Below are 20,815 nucleotides of genomic sequence, written 5' to 3' on the forward strand. Positions count from 1 at the left end.
TTTTACGGTCCTACACATTAGTCAGTATGACTTTTTATTATATTTATGTTTTTGAAATGCTGTTTTCAACCGGTTGACCCTGAAATAATTCGTATGTAATGGAACTGAAGTAGAATCTCTTATGCCACAATCATAGGGTGTGAAATTTAACAGCCAACCATATTTTATCGTAGATTCATGTATAGGCGATTTTGCTATATGTTTATATAGCAATTGCTGCGGATCGTTTTAGAATTACAGATTAGAAATATCGTCGCAGTTTGCACGCTGTAATATCAGGGAAATAACTGTATAATTGTGAGTTTATCAGAACAACGAGATAACTATTGCTTTGATATAAAAATTCATTTCCGCTGACTTATCTTACAGGCTGTACTTATGAAGCCTTGAAAAAGGCTACAATTAAGAAAGAGAAAAGAATAATGATTAAAAACTGCTAAGTGTTCCGAATTAAGTTCGCTTACTTCAAATCGTAAGTTGTACAAAAGTCGAATTCTTTCTTGTAATGGAGTTTTCAAGCTTTCTGAATTTAATTAAAAAATTGTTAGTCCTATCTGTCAGTACATAAGTAGTCGAAAAGCTGTACACTCGTAATTGTTTCTTTTTGTGAATTACATGCGTGTAGTGTGCGCGTTGTATGCATATAACATTTGCTACGTGTTGTGTCATGTGATATCGTTTATCTTGTTAAGTTTCTTATCAGATCGGGCGAATAAGAAATATGAAAGAGTTCTGTGTAAATACGTACATTAATATGTGCATTAAGTATATGATATCGGCTCTTTTTGAGTCTGGTCCTTGAGTATGTCCTAGGAGAAGTTGTTCGAGATCAATTTGTCCAAAGTGATAAGTCGGTCTTATTTTCCTTAAAGATATGTGATGATGATCTGTCACATTTTCATACGGCTCAGCAACTGTCTAACTGGCTATAGTCTTTCCTGTTAAATACATTTTTGGTCACATTGTTCGTTGTCATCTTTGTTTAGTACTCTCTGAAATTTGTAACATTTATATGCGAAACAAATGTTTCGATGGTTGGGGTTAGAGTCCTAACTAAGAGTTTAACTGTACGCTTTTCCTAACAGTACCTGTTTTTGTTCCGTTGTTTAGTTCAGTACTATTACCGATAACTTGTCTGTAAAAAATTAAACCATTCAAATGACCAACGCCTTATCAATGTATCAAAATCGTGTTCCAACGCAATCTTCTACCGATAATTCCACCCAACTTTCTAAAAAGGGCATCAACACTACTACTGACTTGTTCGAACGTTCGACGTTTGGTCAATACTGTATGCTTGAGACATTTGATACGTCGTCAAGTTTTTCACAATAGAGAACATGACCGCCCTTTTTTACTTGGCGCTGTAAGAAGGGCGACCTTGGTTAATCCTTTATGCTTGAGACATTTGATACGTCGTCAAGTTTTTCACTATAGAAAAGAAGGTCACCCTTTTTCATTTCGCGCTGTAAGAATGGTGACCTGCTGGACTTGTCGTTTTTCAAGTATTAGATACCCTTGATGTAACTTGTACGAACGTTCGACCTTGGTCAAAGCTATCATTGAGACATTTGATACGTACTCGGTATTTCTACATTAGAGAAGAGGTCACCCCATGAAGCTGTGGCATCTCAAGGGTGACCTGCTTGAATTGTCCTTTCTCAAGTATTGGAGACACTAGACTTGATTTCAACGAACGTTCGACTTTATTCAGTGCATGAATAATTAATCTCGATTGAACATGATCGGACGTTGCGTTCCATAGTCCATGTTTGTTATCAATGAAGGCAACACTCAATTTTTATACCTGTGACAATTCAATTTACTCAAAAATTATTTTTTGGTCTTTGTTGCAGCTGTCTTTGTTTGCAAAATGAACGGACACTCATAATAGTACACCCCCATTTTATAGGGCGGGGGGTCTTTTTCCAGTCCATTTCTCATCTTTTCGCGCCCAAAAATATCTTTTCAACAACCTATAGTCATAGAGAAAACATTCATTTCAGTTAGCATTTTATTTAAAACTCATTTTGGTTTATTCAAACGTGAACTTTTTTACTGCTTGGTCCCATGATCGATGACTATTTTGCGGCGTTACTTTCGAAGTAACGTAACTTTAGATGTTAATAATAAGGGAGGAAATGTATCTCCCTGAGTATCTTTCGAATGAACGGAAAACGACAATGGAGAGAAACGAGACCATTTGCAATAGTGTCAATGAAAAATATGTAAGTGCTATAGTGCAAAGCATTCATGAAGCTGTCAGTACTAGGCAGTGATTTTAAATGATGAGAGTGTATCTCTTGAGACTAATAAGAAATTAAAGAATGTTTTTATCTTTTACTGATGCATTAACGTTGCGTGTGTTCATTACTTTTCAAGAACAGACCAAACATGCATGCATGTCTTTACGTTTTGATTGAGAAGTACACGCGCAGTTGAAGATATACTACTGTTTCAATGTAGGATCTATTTTCAGAAACGGGGTCTCATACACACACCCCTCTCTCTTAGTGTTGTCCCGTCCCGTTGTCCCGTCCCGTTGTCCCGTTTCTCGAGACACAACTATATTCTATTATATATATATAATAAGGTAGAGTGTAGTATCGAAAAACGGGACAACGGGACGGGACAACGGGACGGGACAACACTAAGAGAGAAGGGTATATGTATGGAGCCCCGTTTTGAAAGTCAGACCAAACATGCATGCATGTGTCTTTGTCTTTACGTTTTGCTTTAGAAGTACACGCGCAGTTGAAGATATACTACTGTTTCAATGTAGGATCTATTTTTAGAAACGGGGTCTCATACACACACCCCTCTCTCTTAGTGTTGTCCCGTCCCGTTGTCCCGTCCCATTGTCCCGTTTCTCGAGACACAACTATATTCTATAATATATATATAATAAGGTAGAGTGTAGTATCGAAAAACGGGACAACGGGACGGGACAACGGGACGGGACAACACTAAGAGAGAAGGGTATATGTATGGAGCCCCGTTTTGAAAGTCAGACCAAACATGTATGCATGTGTCTTTGTCTTTACGTTTTGATTGAGAAGTACACGCGCAGTTGAAGATATACTACTGTTTCAATGTAGGATCTATTTTTAGAAACGGGGTCTCATACACACACCCCTCTCTCTTAGTGTTGTCCCGTCCCGTTGTCCCGTCCCATTGTCCCGTTTCTCGAGACACAACTATATTCTATAATATATATATAATAAGGTAGAGTGTAGTATCGAAAAACGGGACAACGGGACGGGACAACGGGACGGGACAACACTAAGAGAGAAGGGTATATGTATGGAGCCCCGTTTTGAAAGTCAGACCAAACATGCATGCATGTGTCTTTGTCTTTACGTTTTGCTTTAGAAGTACACGCGCAGTTGAAGATATACTACTGTTTCAATGTAGGATCTATTTTTAGAAACGGGGTCTCATACACACACCCCTCTCTCTTAGTGTTGTCCCGTCCCGTTGTCCCGTCCCATTGTCCCGTTTCTCGAGACACAACTATATTCTATAATATATATATAATAAGGTAGAGTGTAGTATCGAAAAACGGGACAACGGGACGGGACAACGGGACGGGACAACACTAAGAGAGAAGGGTATATGTATGGAGCCCCGTTTTGAAAGTCAGACCAAACATGCATGCATGTGTCTTTGTCTTTACGTTTTGCTTTAGAAGTACACACGCAGTTGAAGATATACTGCTGTTTCAATGTAGGATCTATTTTTAGAAACGGGGTCTCATACACACACCCCTCTCTCTTAGTGTTGTCCCGTCCCGTTGTCCCGTCCCATTGTCCCGTTTCTCGAGACACAACTATATTCTATAATATATATATAATAAGGTAGAGTGTAGTATCGAAAAACGGGACAACGGGACGGGACAACGGGACGGGACAACACTAAGAGAGAAGGGTATATGTATGGAGCCCCGTTTTGAAAGTCAGACCAAACATGCATGCATGTGTCTTTGTCTTTACGTTTTGCTGGAGAAGTATGCCAATGTCTCAGCAAATAGTTTGAAATAAAGCCAATTGGCAGACTAATTGGATCTAAATTCTAAAGTTTACACAACAAAGAGACAAATGTTTACGATTTCTTTGTTTTATTGACAATTGAACATTACAACTTGAAACAAAAAACAGTAGAACGGCTACATTCATACTCAGATCGCTGTCTCTGTCAATTCACTTCGATCTAGGTTTTTTTAAAAAACGTTCTAATATTGCGTTCTCTTCATCACTATCTTCTATGTCCTGACTGTGCACAAAACTGAAACATTCTTCTGCTTCTTCTTGTTGCACAACTCTGCTGTCTTCTTCCGATGTTTCTAACTCATAGTCCATGTTGTCGTAAGCATTGGAGTCTGTCTTCATAGGGCTTGAACGCGCATTTTCATTAGTGGACTCACTCATTACATGCTTTGATTGCCAGGAGTAATATCTAGCGAGATTATTGAAGTACCTGTCCTTCAGTTTTTCTCTTTCTTCACCTTTTAATGTTATGGGCAACTTTGATTCGAGAATATCATCATATTGTTGATATAGATGTGGCATCTCCCAGCGTACGTCGTTAACATCTACGGTCTCATCGTGTTCATAAAACTGGTCATCCACCGACATACATAAAGCTCCATGTAAAACTTCTGGTACTCGTTCATCGTCCAACCGAATGATGTGAAAACGGTCGAATAACTGTTTCGCGTTATACCATGGCATTGAGCGCCTTCTCGTTTTTGAAATAGGTTAGACTGTACCTTATTCTTTTTTTTTTTTTATAAAAAAAAAACAAATATAAAAAATTCTTCCAAGAAGACCCTAAAGCATATTATATATATTAAGAAGAACATTATCTTTACGTTAAGGTTTCAAGTTTTTCAGGACTTCAGTATGTAGACTGTGTAACTGGTTGAAACAATAACAATGTTTTCTGAAAAGTATTATTTCCATGTGCTATTTAAATTGATTAAAAAGAATGTATTTAGCACATCCGTAATGATCAAAAGTTGTTTTAATCTGAAATTGTTTTGTTCACAGGTTTTCATTCATAGATATTTTAAAATACTCATCTATGTATTATTTGAAATTCAGGTCGGTTTAGATTACACAAACCCATACATCAGTCCATTCCAAGAATTCCAAAGATGGAAGACACATCCTGCTATAATTGACACCTTCAAGGGAGGTAATCGGATTGGCTATGGTGCTAGAGCCCTCAATGAAGGAGGCTTCCAGGTATTGATGAAATTGTTTGTTTATTCTTTTGATGATAAATGTTAGATACTGTAAAAGCATATGAGTTTGTTGGCACTAAAATGTGATGTTTAGTGGTTTTGTCGGCCATGCATTTTTATTATGCCCCCGAAGGTGGGCATATTAAAATCGCACTGTCCGTGCGTCCGGTAAATTCTTGTCTGGGCTATAACTCTTCCATCCATAAATGGATTTTGAAATAACTTGGCATAAGTGTTCACTATAATGAAACGATATGTCTTGCGCAAGACCCAGATCCCTAGCTCCAAGGTCAAGGTCACACTTAGAGGTCAAAGGTTAACATGGTCTGTTTCGTGTCCAGTCCATAACTCTGCCATCCATGAAGGGATTTTGAATCAACTTGGCATAAATAATTACCATAATGAGACGACATGTTTGCACAAGACCCAGACCCCTAGCTCCAAGGTCAAGGTCACACTTTTAAGTCAAAGGTTAACAGGGTATGTTTAGTATCTGGTCCATAACTCTGCCATTCATTAAGGGATTTTGAAATTACTTGGCATAAATGTTCCTCATAATGAGACGACATGTCATGAGCAAGACCCACTACCCTAGCTCTAAGGTCAAGGTCAAGGTCACTCTTAGAAGTCAAAGGTAAACATAGTCTGTTTCTTGTCCAGTCCATAACTCTGCCATTGATGAAGGGATTTTGAAATTACTTGGCATAAATGTTCCCTATAATGAGATGAGGTGTCATGTGCATGACCCAGACCTCTAGCTCCAAGGTCAAGGTCACACTTAGAAGTTTCTTGTCTGGTCCATAACTCTGCCATTTATAGAGAGATTTGAAAATGATTTGACACAAATGTTTACCATATTGAGAAGATGTGTCACGCTTACAAGGTCACAAAATGATGTGTGATTTCGTGCGCATACAACTGTGGCATTCTTGGGCCTACTTGGGGGCATTTGTCACCAATAGTGACAGCTCTTGTTTGATTACTGCTACTTCAGACCATTAAAAGTAAGGTCAGATAGCTTAATTTTTTTATTTTGACAATGAAACAACAACATTTTTTCAGTCATTTTAGTCTTTAATGCCCAAGACTGGTATGATCCTGTTGGTTACAGGTGGCAACTATAAATAAGCTCAAATTAAAAAAAAACATGTTAAATGTTAATGGATGGGACTTCCATGTCAGATTGAAACAAACATTTAAGATTTTAATGGATGAGACCTCCTTGGCAGAATGGTTAAGTTCTTTGAGGTAATTGGCTTCACTGCAGATCACTCACCTTTGTGGGTTTGAGGTCAAGCATCTGGCTTCTGGAAGGTGTTAGTTCTACCCAGGTGCTAGTCCATCCATAATACCTCGAGGGTCACCTGGGTTATTCTTCCACACTTAAATAAAGCTTTAAATTCATCATATCAACTGAACTATGTCATGTGACTTAAAACCCAACAGAAAAAGAAGAGGGGGACATTAACAGAATTGTCAAAAAATTCACAAACCCAGATTTCTTGTCTTGATATGTGTATGTTGTATTTCAGTCGATACCAGAGTTAACATTCCCAGGAGGCTGCTTGATTGGTTGTAGTTCTGGATTTCTCAATGTTCCTAAGATAAAGGGTACACATACAGCCATGAAGAGTGGAACACTCGCAGCAGAATCTGTGTTTGAAACACTCTGTGATGAAAATTTCCAGTCTAGTACTACAAGTATGTTTTAACCCTTACCCTGCTAAATTTCTAAAATGGACTGGTCCATCATTCAATTTTGGCAATACCATTTATTAATCGAAGGGGTGTTTATTGAAAATTTACTGACTGAATAGCGAACAGTTGCAGACCATGATCAGACTGCACAGATGTGAGCTTGGTCGGCACTGGTAGCAAAGGCAGAATCTCTTGCCACCAGCAGGCTAAAGGTTAAAGCTCTCATATAAATGTATCCATGTTAGTAAATGTATATTAACGAAAATCAGATGAAATAATTTTATTTGGTTAAATAAGTTTAGTAACTATTATAATAATTGTGACTTGCTATTTCTATCATTGGCTCTACGGCTGATTGAAGTCCTCACAGAAGGGGTAGACATTCATCCATTCAGAAACAGTGCAAAAATGAACAAGGGCCTCTGTGGCCCAATGGTGAAGGTGTCTGATTTTGGAGCATCTGCCCTTACCTACGTTCATTCAAGCCTTGCTTTTATTTCATAAGAAGAAGCCATTTACCTTGCATATGAAAGGTGGTGGGTTATGCCTAGGAACGTATTCGTACCAAAGAAATTCCTTGAGACTTCTTACACTGTAAAAGCTAAAAAGTTGCCATATGACATGCATTATGTCCCTTTGACTTAAAAAACAATCAACAAAGCAAAGATTGGCACCTGTGGTCTTGCTGCAGCAGTAAAGCTAGAAATGAAGTCATCATGTGACCTTTACTACAACTTACCTTTAATTCTATGCATTCTATCAGATCCACAGCCACAGATATATGAGGAAAGACTGAAGAACAGCTGGGTAATGGAAGAGTTATACAAAGTCCGAAATGTCCGTCCATCGTTCAACACCATTCTAGGTCTGTATGGTGGCATGATGTATACAGGATTTTTCACTATTTTATGTAGAGGGAAAGAGCCCTGGACTTTGAAACATGAAGGTTAGTTCATATAAAGATGTTTTTTTTTTGTAAAAGAAAAACTGATTAAAGTCGTGTAAAGTCCCCTTCATTTTAATATGCTTTATCAACAGGTAACAAACTAATTATGTCTCCCCCAGGAGACATATTGTTTTTGCCCTGTCCGTCCGTCCGTACGTCACACTTCATTTCCGAGCAATAACTGGAGAACCATTTGACCTAGAACCTCCAAACTTCATAGGGTTTTAGGGCTGCTGGAGTAGACGACCCCTATTGTTTTTGGGGTCACTCCATCAAAGGTCAAGGTCACAGGGGCCTGAACATTGAAAACCATTTCCGATCAATAACTAGAGAACCACTTGACCCAGAATGTTGAAACTTCATAGGATGATTGGTCATGAAGAGTAGATGACCCCTATTGATTTTGGGGTCACTCCGTCAAAGGTCAGGGTCACAGGGGCCTGAATATTGAAAACCATTTCCGATCAATAACTAGAGAACCACTTGACCTAGAATGTTGAAACTTCATCGGATGATTGGTCATGAAGAGTAACTCCGTCAAAGGTCAAGGTCACAGGGGCCTGAATATTGAAAACCATTTCCAATCAATAACTAGAGAACCACCTGACCCAGAATGTTGAAACTTCATATCATAAGATGATTGTACATGCAAAGTAGATGACCCCTATTGATTTTGGGGTCACTCCATTAAAGGTCAAGGTCACAGGGGCCTGAACATTGAAAACCATTTCCGATCAATAACTAGAGAACCACTTGACCCAGAATGTTGAAACTTGATAGGATGATTGGTCATAAAGAGTAGATGACCCTTATTGATTATGGGATCACTCTGTCAAAGGTCAAGGTCACATGCCTGAACATTGAAAACCATTTCTGATCAATAACAAGAGAACCCTTTGACCCAGAATGTTGAAACTTCATATCATAAGATGATTGTACATGCAAAGTAGATGACCCCTATTGATTTTGGGGTCACTCCATTAAAGGTCAAGGTCACAGGGGCCTGAACATTGAAAACCATTTCTGGTCAGTTACTTGAGAATCGCTTGACCCAGAATGTTGAAACTTAATAGGATGATTGGTCATAAAAAGTAGATGACCCCAAACGATTTTGGGGTCACTCTTTGAAAGGTCAAGGTCACAAGGGCCCGAACATTGAAAACCATTTCCGGTCAGTAACTTGAGAACCACTTGACCCAGAATGATGAAACTTTGTAGGATGATTGGTCATGCAGAGTAGATGAACCCTAACGATTTTAGGGTCACTCAGTTAAAGGTCAAGGCCACAGGGGCCTGAACATGGAAAACCATTTCCAATCAATAACTTGAGAACCTCTCGACCCAGAATGTTGAAACTTCATAGAATGATTGTTCATGCAGAGTAAATGACCCTTATTGTTTTTGGGGTCACTCCGTTAAAGGTCAAGGTCACAGGGGCCTGAACATTGATAAACAGTTCCTATCAATAACTTGAGAACCACTTGACCCAGAATGTTGAAACTTTATAGGATGATTGAACATGCAGAGTAGATGACCCCTATTGATTTTGGGTTCAGTCTATTAAAGGTCAAGGTCACAGTGCCCTGTTCATTTTTTGGAAATAACTTGAGAACCACTTGACCTACAATGTTGAAACTTAATAGGATGATTGGACATGCAGAGTAGATGACCCCTATTTATTTTGAGGTCACTTGATCAAAGGTCAAGGTCACAGGAGCCTGAACAGTGACTTGAGAACCACTAGGCCACGAGTGTTGAAATTTAGCATGATGACTGGACATGCCAAGTAGATGATCCCTATTGCATCCAACCATCAGTGTCTCTTTGACTTTCGCTCCTGACCCCTATTGACTTCTTGCCTATAGGACTTTGCATTGGGGGAGACATGCACTTTTTTACAAAAGCATTTTCTAGTTAGTATATTTAGTTAGCAACCCTACATGTCAATGGTACACAGTCTCACCTGTGTTTAGGAAAAAAAAAACAAATTGGTTGCTTCAGATAAGTTCTCATTTAACACAGATACAGATTTTTTCAGGAGTACATACATTTTCTGTAGAAAGTATAATATGTATCTATGAAATGTGGCCAAAGTATGAAAAATGTTCTCCGGTTTTACTAAATGGAAGACACTATTGGTGTGTAGAATTAACAAAAGCAATAAAGTATGATAATTTCTTTAATTTTGATTGCGAGTCAAGAATTGAGTAGAAAATAGGTGTAGCATGACTGTTAAATGGGAGTCAGAAGGTGGATTATGAAATGAAAATCAGTGGCTGCTGACTGCACATGCAGGAGGTCATTGTTACCACAAGTTTGACTGTAAGCTTAATATGGTTGTTAAATATTTCTACTCTAAATTATGTTTTTATAGGAGGAAACAACATAAAGATAACTAATAAAATGTGCTATTGTATTATGTTGCATAGAGCTCTGTAAATCTTTTATAAACAGTAGATGTAACTGTTTGGTCTACTTGTTTGTTCATAAATGGTAAGACTGAAAATGATAAGGTGTTCTAATCTGTGTGAAAATGGAAACAGGCTGATATCTCTATTTAAAACATCAAATTGTTGGATTTATTTTCTTTACTAATACAAAACTGAAAATGACTTCTTCATTTTGCCTTTTCCTGTATTGTGTTTCGTTATCAATAGAATTCTATGAATTTTTTACATACAGGTGCTGATCACACCCATTTAAAACCTGCATCAGAGTGCACACCTATTGAGTATCCAAAACCAGATGGTGAGATCACTTTTGATCTCCTGTCATCAGTGGCACTTACTGGAACAAACCACGATCATGATCAGCCAGCTCATCTCACATTGATGGATGACACCGTTCCAGTTAAAACCAACCTGACAGTTTATGATGGACCAGAGGGTAGATTCTGTCCTGCAGGTTAGTAAGGGTGGTTTGTTGTAGTTACTTCCCTTTATGAGTCTGTGCCAGGAAGCAATGAGCTTATTCCATTGGAGACATAGAAGAGTGTTCTGCATTCCAGAATGCTGTTCTGAAATTGGTGTCAAAGTAATTAAAAAAGAACTTTGTTCAGACCTGATATGAGCACAAATAGTAGTTTAGAACATTTATGACTGACCATTTTTAGCTGTCAGAATGTATCACTTGGCTGTTCTGTCTGCACCAGATTTTATCTAGAACATGTCCGGCATTGTGATTATGGTGAAATACAAGGAATTTTAAAACAAAATGTAAGTAGATGAAGTTTAAAAATCCCACCTGTTTGATTTCAGCAAGTGATCTTGCACTATCTGAAGGATGTTGTCAGATCAATTTAGATTTTTATACCCCCACAAAACGAAGTTTGGGGGGTATACAGGAGTGAGTTTGTCTGTCTGTCGGTCCATTAGTTTTCATGGTTTCCGGACAATAACACATGAAAGGCTTGACAGATTTAAATAAAAATTTTAATACACAGGTGTAACGTCAGAAAATACAGGTCAAGTTTGACTTTGAGGTCAGTAGGTTAAAGTTCAAGGTCACAATGACCCTAAACAGTTAAACGGTTTCCGGATGATAACCTGAGAATGCTTTGGCCTAGGATCATAAATTTTGGTGAACGTGTAACATTATGAAATACAGGTCAAATTTGACTATGAGTTCAGTAGGTCAAAGGTCAAGGTCACAATGACCAGGAACAGTTTCCGGATGATAACTTCAGAACGCTTGGGCCTAGGATCATGAAAATTGATAGCGAGGTTGGTCATGACAAGCAGATGACCCCTATTGATTTTGAGGTCAGTATGTCACAGGTCAAGGTCGCAGTGACCCGGAACATTTAAACAGTTTTCAGACGATACCTTCAGAACTATTGATTTTGAGTTCAAACAGTCAAAGGTCAGAGTGAACGGGAACATTTAAACCGTTTCTGGACAATAACTTGATAGTGCTTGGGCCAAGGATTATGAAACTTCATAGAGAGGTTGATCATTACCAGTAGATGACCCCTATTGATTTTGAGGTCAGTAGGTCAAAGGTCAAGCAAATTCAGCTTTGACATTGGCTTAGATCTGCGACAAGGCTGTATTGTGGTAGTATAATTCATCACTCCTGTGACAATTCTAGTTACAGACAGTTAAGTAGAAAGCTTACCAAATCAGAAAAAATGGATAAAAGCAATAAAGTTGTTGAAAGTTGACTGAAATATTCTTCTTAAGAAGAAAACACTTGATTTGGTGCGAAAGGGTAAAGCTGTTTCAACACCAGCATTAAATTGAAGAACAGTAATATAATTGCATTTTTTAGCTCGACTATTCAAAGAATAGTCTAGCTATTCTACTCACCCTGGCGTCGGCGTCGGCGTCACACCTTGAAGTTTTTGCATGCAAGTACATACAGCCATCAATTAAAGGCATATAGTCAAGTCCCATAACTCTGGCATGTGTTTTGGGCAAATTATGCCCCCTTTTGGACTTTGAAAATTTGGTTAAAGTTTTCATGCAAGTTTCTATCTCCAAAACTATACAGATATTGATTTGAATTGAAACTTCACTCTGTGTCTTCAGGTTTTAAATACTAAGTTGATAGCATGCAAGTCCCATAACCTGTCAATCGACTTGAATTCTTAGTTTCTGGTCCCAAAACTATCAGATATGATTGAAACTTCACATGTGTCTTCGGTTATAAAACTAGTTGATAGCAGCAAGTCCATAACTCTGACTTCATTGGCCAAATTATGCCCCTTTGGACTTAGAAAATTCTGGTTAAAGTTTGCGTGCAAGTACATACAGCTATTTCTAAAAGGCATATAGATTTGAAACTTATTTTTTCTTTTTCTAGATCAATCACCAACCTCACTGGGTCAAGACCCATAACTCTGACATGTATTTTGAGCAAATTATGCCCCCTTTTAGACTTAGAAAATTTTGGTTAAAGTTTTACATGCAAGTTACTATCTCCAAAACTAATGCAGATATTGATTTGAAACTTCACATGTGTCTTCGGGGTTATAAAACTAGTTGATAGCAGCAAGTCCCATAACTCTGACCTTCATTTTGGCCAAATTATGCCCCCTTTTGGACTTAGAAAATTCTGGTTAAAGTTTTGCGTGCAAGTACATACAGCTATTTCTAAAAGGCATATAGATTTGAAACTTATTTTTTCTTTTTCTAGATCAATTACCAACCTCACTGGGTCAAGACCCATAACTCTGACATGTATTTTGAGCAAATTATGCCCCCTTTTAGACTTAGAAAATTTTGGTTAAAGTTTTACATGCAAGTTACTATCTCCAAAACTAATGCAGATATTGATTTGAAACTTCACATGTGTCTTTGGGGTTATAAATCTAGTTGATAGCAGCAAGTCCCATAACTCTGACCTTCATTTTGTCCAAATTATGCCCTCTTTTGGACTTAGAAAATTCTGGTTAAACTTTTGCGTGTAAGTACATACAGCTATTTCTAAAAGGCATATAGATTTGAAACTTATTTTTTCTTTTTCTAGATCAATTACCAACCTCACTGGGTCAAGTCCCATAACTCTGACATGTTTTTTGAGCAAATTATGCCCCCTTTTAGACTTAGAAAATTTTGGTTAAAGTTTTACATGCAAGTTATTATCTCCAAAACTAATGCAGATATTGATTTGAAACTTCACATGTGTCTTTGGGGTTATAAAACTAGTTGATAGCAGCAAGTCCCATAACTCTGACCTTCATTTTGGCCAAGTTATGTCCCCTTTTGGACTTAGAAAATTCTGGTTAAAGTTTTGCGTGCAAGTACATACAGCTATTACTAAAAGGCATATAGATTTGAAACTTATTTTTTCTTTTTCTAGATCAATTACTAACCTCACTGGATCAAGTCCCATAAATCTGGCATGTATTTTGGGCAAATTTTGCCCCCTTTTGGACTTGGAAAATTCTGGTTAAAGTTTTACATGCAAGTTTCTATCTCCAAAACTAATACAGATACTGAATTGAAAATTCACATGTGCCTTCAGGGTTATAAAACTAGTTGACAGCAGCAAGTCCCATAACTGATATGCATTTTGGTCAAATTATTCCCCCTTTTGAACTTAAAACTCTTTTGATATTTAACCTTTTTGGGTAATATTTTCCTGCTTCTGGGACAATATTTCGAATAGTCGAGCTTGGCTATCTTACGGACAGCTCTTGTTTAGCTTTGCATTTTTTCGGCTGTATTATTTGTTGCCCTTTAGTCTTACAGACTGCTTGTAAGAATTTGAAGGGAAAAAACATTACATTTGCTATTTACAGTAGTTTTCGCTATATCCGATTTGTTATAGCTGTGTGTTTTTCATATGAAATATATTTAGGGGAAATTCATGCCAGAAGAATGAGTTCCTTATAACTGAGATTTCCTCATAATCGAGCTCTCTATAGGTGAGTTATTATACTTTGTATTTTATTTTCAGGTGTATATGAGTATGTAGAGACAGAGGACGGTTTAGGTCAAAGGTTACAGATAAATGCACAGAACTGTATACATTGTAAAACCTGTGATATTAAGGACCCAACACAGAACATTAATTGGGTGTGTCCTCAAGGAGGGGAAGGACCAGCTTATAATGGAATGTGAAATATGATTTTACGGGTATAAACTAGTGTACTATGTGATATTTAGAATGGAGTGTGAAAAAAAACTCATGTGATACGAAATTTGTTGACTGCTGATGAAATTAGAATGGATTTGCCTACACTGTGTTTTATTGCTTTGTTTCTGTTTTCTTTTATCTGTGGTTACAACAGGGCTTATCCAGAATTCAGAGATACTAGGTGTGCATGTAGTTTTTTTTCACGGCTCTGTAGCCAGCATGAAACAATCTTTTTTACCGGTAATGACTGTAATCATTTTTCACAGCTTTCTGTCACGACTCTGCAACTAGTCTGAAGCATTTACTTTTCATGACTGATTTTGTAAAATGCCATAAAACTTTTATGAAACAGTCCGTAAGTAATTCCTTAACACCATTAAAACAGCACATGAAAAACCTTACTTTTCTGATTAAGGGTCATCATTTATGTTTGTGTTTAATTTGTAAAACCATTTATTTACTTTCAAAGTAATTTTTAATGTATTATGTAAATTAATTTAAATTTTTTTTTGTACACTGGCATTAATCTTTGTTACAGTATACTAGCATTATATTTCTTTATTGTAAATCTAAAGTAAAATGAAACCCTTTACAAGGCCTCCTCATGGAATCAATTGCTCATAAGACATGCAATGCTTCTGTTATTAATCTTGTTTGTAAGATTAAAAAACAATTTAAGGGTTTGTTTTGCAAATTTTTATCAAAACATTATTTTATAGAATATTATATTAGTATTGGCTTTTAAATGTGAAAAATTTCATTTAAGTTTGCACTGTACAAAATTATTTAGGCTTAAAATTTCTTAAACAAGTGTAACCAAAAAAAAGCCTGTATGCTGTCCAAGGCTAATCCATAGGCCCTAAGCTTAATTATGTAAAGGACCAGGAGAAAGTAATGATATCTAAATACTTAAATTGCATAAATGATGGGTGTGTATTTAATTTAAGATGACAATTTGTAGTAAATGTATACATTTTTGTCGTTGGTCAGTTTCAAAATTGAGCTTACACACAACCAGTGAAATGCTAGAGTTTGAGACTGGTTTTCAAACTCAGATTTATAACCTGGGACCCTGTATAATTTGATCTTAGAATAGGTGAGATCATATTGTGAGCTCTATGTTTTGATGTACATTAGTGGCAACATATGATAGAAGTGTGCAAGGTTGATACATATATGTATTTATATGTAAAAAAGGAAATTTTGTGTGGGGTATTTTCTCTGAAATTAGTCATTTCTGAAAATTGTTGCTCAGGGAATGAGGATAAAAGTCTTAAATTAAGATAATGATTTGTAACTATACTTTACACATAATTAATGGCAATGAACTGTATTGTACTCATGTACTGGCATTTTGTACCCAGCGGGTACACATGCTCTTTACTAATCGACATGCCATTACACTTGCAATATCATTGATACAAATTTTTTAGGTTATTACCATAAACATACAGAATAACCTCTGTGAACAACATCTCTACATCTACAATAGCAGGTATCTTCAGACCTGTTAGTAAATTTACCTCTTCAAAGCAACAACCTCTGTGCAACAAATACATTCTAGTGTTGTTCACTTTCAAGGGGTTACACTGTATGTGATATAGTATTAAGCTTGAAAGTTCGCTTTGTTTCCCTTAAAGAAGTAATTTTGTTAAGGGAGACAACTTCAGTTTCATGTCAAATATTTCGAAGTAGTGTTTATTAATTAGAATAAACAAATGAGCTGATCTATAGAATTCTAGGGAATATACATTCATGGCAAAATGCACAGTGTAAGGTGTGAAACATAAAAAAAAGCTCTCAGTAGTATGATTCATGCAGCATATAAAATTAGCTTATTAAGACTTAGTGTTGTACTACAATATGGCGATTTTGGCAAGTACCCATTAAAAACATTTGACAATCCAGTACAGTTGTTTGGATTGTTACATGTCCAGATATCACCCCTGTTGACAGAACAGTGTTAAATAAGCTTTCTACTCTATGCTTATTTTTCTCAGTAAAAGGAAAACAATCTGACAGACATTAACCCTTACCCTGCTAAATTTCTATAATAATGAAGTTGTCTATCTTCCAATTTGGACAGCACCATTAACTGTTAAAAGGGGTGCATACCAAAAAGTTACTGACTGACAGATGTGCAGGCTGATCATGATCTGCACTGATCGCAAAGGCAGAATAAGTCGTGTTCAGCATGATAAAGGTTAATCCGTCTTTTTTAACATGTACAAAAAAAATCCACAAAATGATTGTGTCTGGCATTCATCGATGTTGATATTCATATGGATATATTTTAGTATGTACAGCTTTTATGATTAAGACATCATGAAGATATGTAGCAATTTTGTTGCCTTGTCCAGTATGGAATATATTGTATCCAGTACAGAAGTATAGTAAACTATATGCACTATAGTATGTTTTGAAAATAATGTTATTCTAGCCCTAAGCTGGAGGGTGAAACATGTCTGTTTGTTTTGTTAATAAAATGAAATATCTTTACTTGAAATTTTTATGTTCATTTCATCTTTTCGTGGTAGCTAGAATATTATTTTATCATCATATTTTATGTATGTTACATGTGAGCTTGTGTGTATGAATTTTGTTGACATATGTTTGTATGATTTTGTGTTAAAATTTTCTGCCATTATATAGATATGAATAAACAGTTCATTCAAATTTTACACTCTGGTAAAGTTGTTTTACAGAAAGTATTTACAGCCAGCCTAAATGTATTTGACAAAATTCCTCCATGCTCAATTTGACCAAGGTTGATTAACCTTTAGCCATGAACTGGTCCATCATTCAATTTGGGCAATACCATTTATTATTCAAAGGGGTGTTCACTGAAAATTTACTGACTGAATAGCGAACAATGCAGAGTACAGGCTGATCTTGGTCTGCACAGGTCGCAAAGGCAGAATTACTTGACCAAAACCACGAAATTTCATGCCCACGAAATTAAATGATTTTACAGTATTTCAGTCATCATGCCCTACAACACAGACACATACCTCTTAACATCACAAATGAGGATGCTTACCATGAAATCTCTAAAAATAGCTAATGTGAAAAATTTTCCCAATGCACAGTTTTAATATTTCCATTTATGTCCATAATTTTGTAATTAAAATCATAATGGGAACTTAATATTAACTGCTGGATTCATTTTTATCAGACTTGGTTTGTAGCATCATTATAAGGTCCTCTCACAAGTTTGTTCTAATTTGGGCTGCTAGAGCTAAAATAGAATAACCTCTAAACAACTTCTTCCCATGAACCGCTTGATGGATCTTCCTCAACTTTGGTCTGAAGCATCATACCCAATCTTTATGAAACTTGGTGAGAATGTTTGTCTTGATAACCTCTAGGTCAAGTTCGAATCTGGGTCATGTGGCGTTAAAAACTAGGTCACTTGGTCAAATCAAAGGAAATGCTTGTTAACACTCTAGATGCCACATTTATGACCCTATCTTCATGAAACTTGGTCAGAATTTTGTCTTGATGATTCATAGGTCAAGTTCAAAACTGGGTCTTGTGGGGTCAAAAACTATGCCACAAGTTCAAATCAAAGGAAAAGCTTGTTAATACTCTAGAGGCCACACTTCATGAAACTCAGTCAGAATGTTTATCTTGATGATTCGTAGGCCAAGTTTGAAACTGGGTCATGTGGGGTCAGAAACTAGGACTAAGGTCATCCACTCAAATCAAAGAAACCCTTGTAAACATTCTAGAGGCCACATTTATAACCCTGTCTTCATGAAAGTTAATCAGAATGTTTATCTTGATGATCTCTAGGTCAAGTTTGAATCTGGATCATGTGGAGTCAAAAACTAGGTTACATGCTCAAATCGAAGGAAAAGCCTATTAACACTTGTGGCTGTATGCCCAATTACTCAAGTGAGCGACCCAGAGTCAACACGGCCCTCTTGTTTTAGAATTTCTTCCCTTTGTTGTTCCTACTTATTAACCAGGTTTTCAACGAAAACCTGAGTTATTAGATTGGGGTAAATGTCGGTCGGGCGGGCGGGCGGCGGTGGCGGCGGCGGCGTCAAACTGGTGTTTCCGGTCAATAACTTTTGTTTCGGTAAAGATATTTTAATAAAACTTGGTATGTATGTAGCTTATATCAAGACAAAGGCTGGGATTGATTTTGGGGTTTCTGGGGTCAAGGTCAAGGTCACTGTTACTTAAAATAGAAAAAGGGTTTCCGGTCAATAACTTTTGTTTCGGTAAAGATATTTTAATAAAACTTGGTATGTATGTAGCTTATATCAAGACAAAGGCTGGGATTGATTTTGGGGTTTCTGGGGTCAAGGTCAAGGTCACTGTTACTTAAAATAGAAAAAGGGTTTCCCGTCAATAACTTTCGTTGCGGTAAAGGTATTTGAATAAAACTTGGTATGTATGTAGCTTATATCAAGACAAAGGCTGGGATTGATTTTGGGGTTTCTGGGGTCAAGGTCAAGGTCACTGTTACTTAAAATAGAAAAAGGGTTTCCAGTCAATAACTTAACTTAGGAATGAGCTATCATGATGAAACTTGGTGTATAGAAAACTTATATAAAGTTGTAGCTTGGGATTGATTTTGGGGTTTCTGGGATCAAGGTCAAGGTCATTGTTACTAAAAATAGGGTTAGGTTAGGGTTAGGGTTAGCATATTTTCTACATGCATGGAGGGATTTTGATGAAAGTTGGCACAATTGTTCACCATCATGAGACAAAGTGTCATGCGCAAGAACCAGGTCCCTAGGTCTAAGGTCAAGGTCACAGAGGTCAAAGGATACAAGAATGAAAACTTTGTCCGGAGCATATCTTCTTCATGCATTGAGGGATTTTGATGTAACTTAGCACAATTATACACCATCATGAGACGAAGTGTCTTGCGCAGTTCCCTTCTTTAGAATTACTTCCCTTTGTTGTTACTATAAATAGCTTATATTGTAACTTTTTCATTACTAGACGTAGGGAAAAATCGAGACCACTTTTCTGTAGTACAACATGCATGTTACATCCAATTTTGAGGTGTATTTTGACCAATCTCTACCTGGTAAGGATTTCTGTGTGGACTTAAAAAAAAAATTTTTGTATTTTTTTTTTTTTTTTTTTTTTTTTTTTTTAAGATTAACTTCCCTTAGTTGTTACTATTAATAACTTATATTGTAACTTTTTTATAATTGACCGTAGGGAAAAACCAAGACCACTTTTCTGTGGTACAACATAGTTGTTACTTTCTAATTTTAGGTGTATTTTAAGGTATCTCTACCTGGTAAGGAGTTTTTTTGTGGACTTAGAAAAACAAAAGAATTACAATGACTACTATACAACCACAAAATTAAAATTACATCTGCAAATACAGGTGCTAGAGTAAAGAAATTTGCTGTGACGGGCGTATATTGTGACATTCTGGCACTCTTGTTTATTCTTATGAAAAGTGTTGAAAACCTGGCTTCGTGGCATTGCCGCGTTTCTTGTTGTTTATCTTGTAACTTTTTTATTATTGGCCATACGGAAAACCCCAACACCTTTTTTCTGTGGTACAACATGGTTGATACATCAAATTTTTAGGTGTATTTTGACCTATCTCTACCTGGTCAAGATTTTTTTTGTGTGGATGATTGTTTCTGTGAAACAAGTTTTGTTTGGGTCAAGATATTGAAATCAAACTTGTTCTAATAGGCTGAAATGTTTGAGTCAGTCAGACAATGTGTCAACATATAATGGACTCGACATTGTTGCCCTTTGGGCTTCAATATTCTAGTTCTTTAAATTGACTCCTGTCCTCCGATATAACCCTTTAGGCGTATATATTGCCCCGCTTGGTGGAGCTCTTGTTTGCAAAAATTCTGGAACCACCTATTTGAACATTGGTTCTGCATATCATTTTCAGAAGATGAACATTCAGTCGGTTTTATAAATATCCTTGGTGGAAAGTTTCCAAGACTGAAACATTTGACCTTCAGTTTGATCTTGACTTTCAGCAAGGACAATAAGAACAAGGACTTGGTTTGTTATTATGTCAGTCAGTTGTGACATTGCCTGCCAGACGATCTGGCACACAAGCTAAGCACATGGTCTTGACAAGTGGAAAATTTCATAAATATCTTTATTGAAGTATAGAACTGGACAACACATTTATACTAAAGTATTCGATCTTACTAAAGACATTGAAACAATTGGATAATGGTTCTGCATCTCATCTACATCAATTTTCCTTCATAGTCAAGGATCTAAGAAGGTAAGAAAGAGGACACATAGGACACAAAATTTTTATTAGACAACATGAAAAACTACTGTTGAACTTGCCTCAACTGTCACTTGTACTTAGCAGCCACTTGCCTCGAGCA

At 36.7% G+C, this 20,815-nt stretch overlaps 1 protein-coding gene across 1 annotated transcript; it reads left to right on the forward strand.

Annotated features, from left to right (window-relative positions):
• Window positions 1-5,006: 5,006 nt before the first annotated feature.
• LOC128557296 (electron transfer flavoprotein-ubiquinone oxidoreductase, mitochondrial-like) lies at window positions 5,007-17,152 on the forward strand. The gene is made up of 5 exons (XM_053544539.1): window positions 5,007-5,246; window positions 6,778-6,946; window positions 7,707-7,889; window positions 10,572-10,793; window positions 14,292-17,152. Exons 1-5 carry the CDS (start codon window positions 5,007-5,009, stop codon window positions 14,453-14,455), a joined length of 978 nt encoding a protein of 325 aa, XP_053400514.1. The 3' UTR covers window positions 14,456-17,152.
• The last annotated feature ends 3,663 nt before the right edge of the window (window positions 17,153-20,815 follow it).

This window comes from Mercenaria mercenaria, chromosome 5 (assembly GCF_021730395.1).
Source record: "Mercenaria mercenaria strain notata chromosome 5, MADL_Memer_1, whole genome shotgun sequence".
NCBI classification, from domain to species: Eukaryota; Metazoa; Mollusca; class Bivalvia; order Venerida; family Veneridae; genus Mercenaria; species Mercenaria mercenaria.

Excerpts from the sequence above, each read along its gene's own strand:
- LOC128557296 (XM_053544539.1), top strand. The coding sequence starts at position 5,007 with ATGATCAAAAGTTGTTTTAATCTGAAATTGTTTTGTTCACAGGTTTTC. Across the intron at positions 6,947-7,706 it reads TTTCCAGTCTAGTACTACAA|ATCCACAGCCACAGATATAT; the intron begins GTATGTTTTAAC and ends GCATTCTATCAG. Across the intron at positions 7,890-10,571 it reads CTGGACTTTGAAACATGAAG|GTGCTGATCACACCCATTTA; the intron begins GTTAGTTCATAT and ends TTTTACATACAG.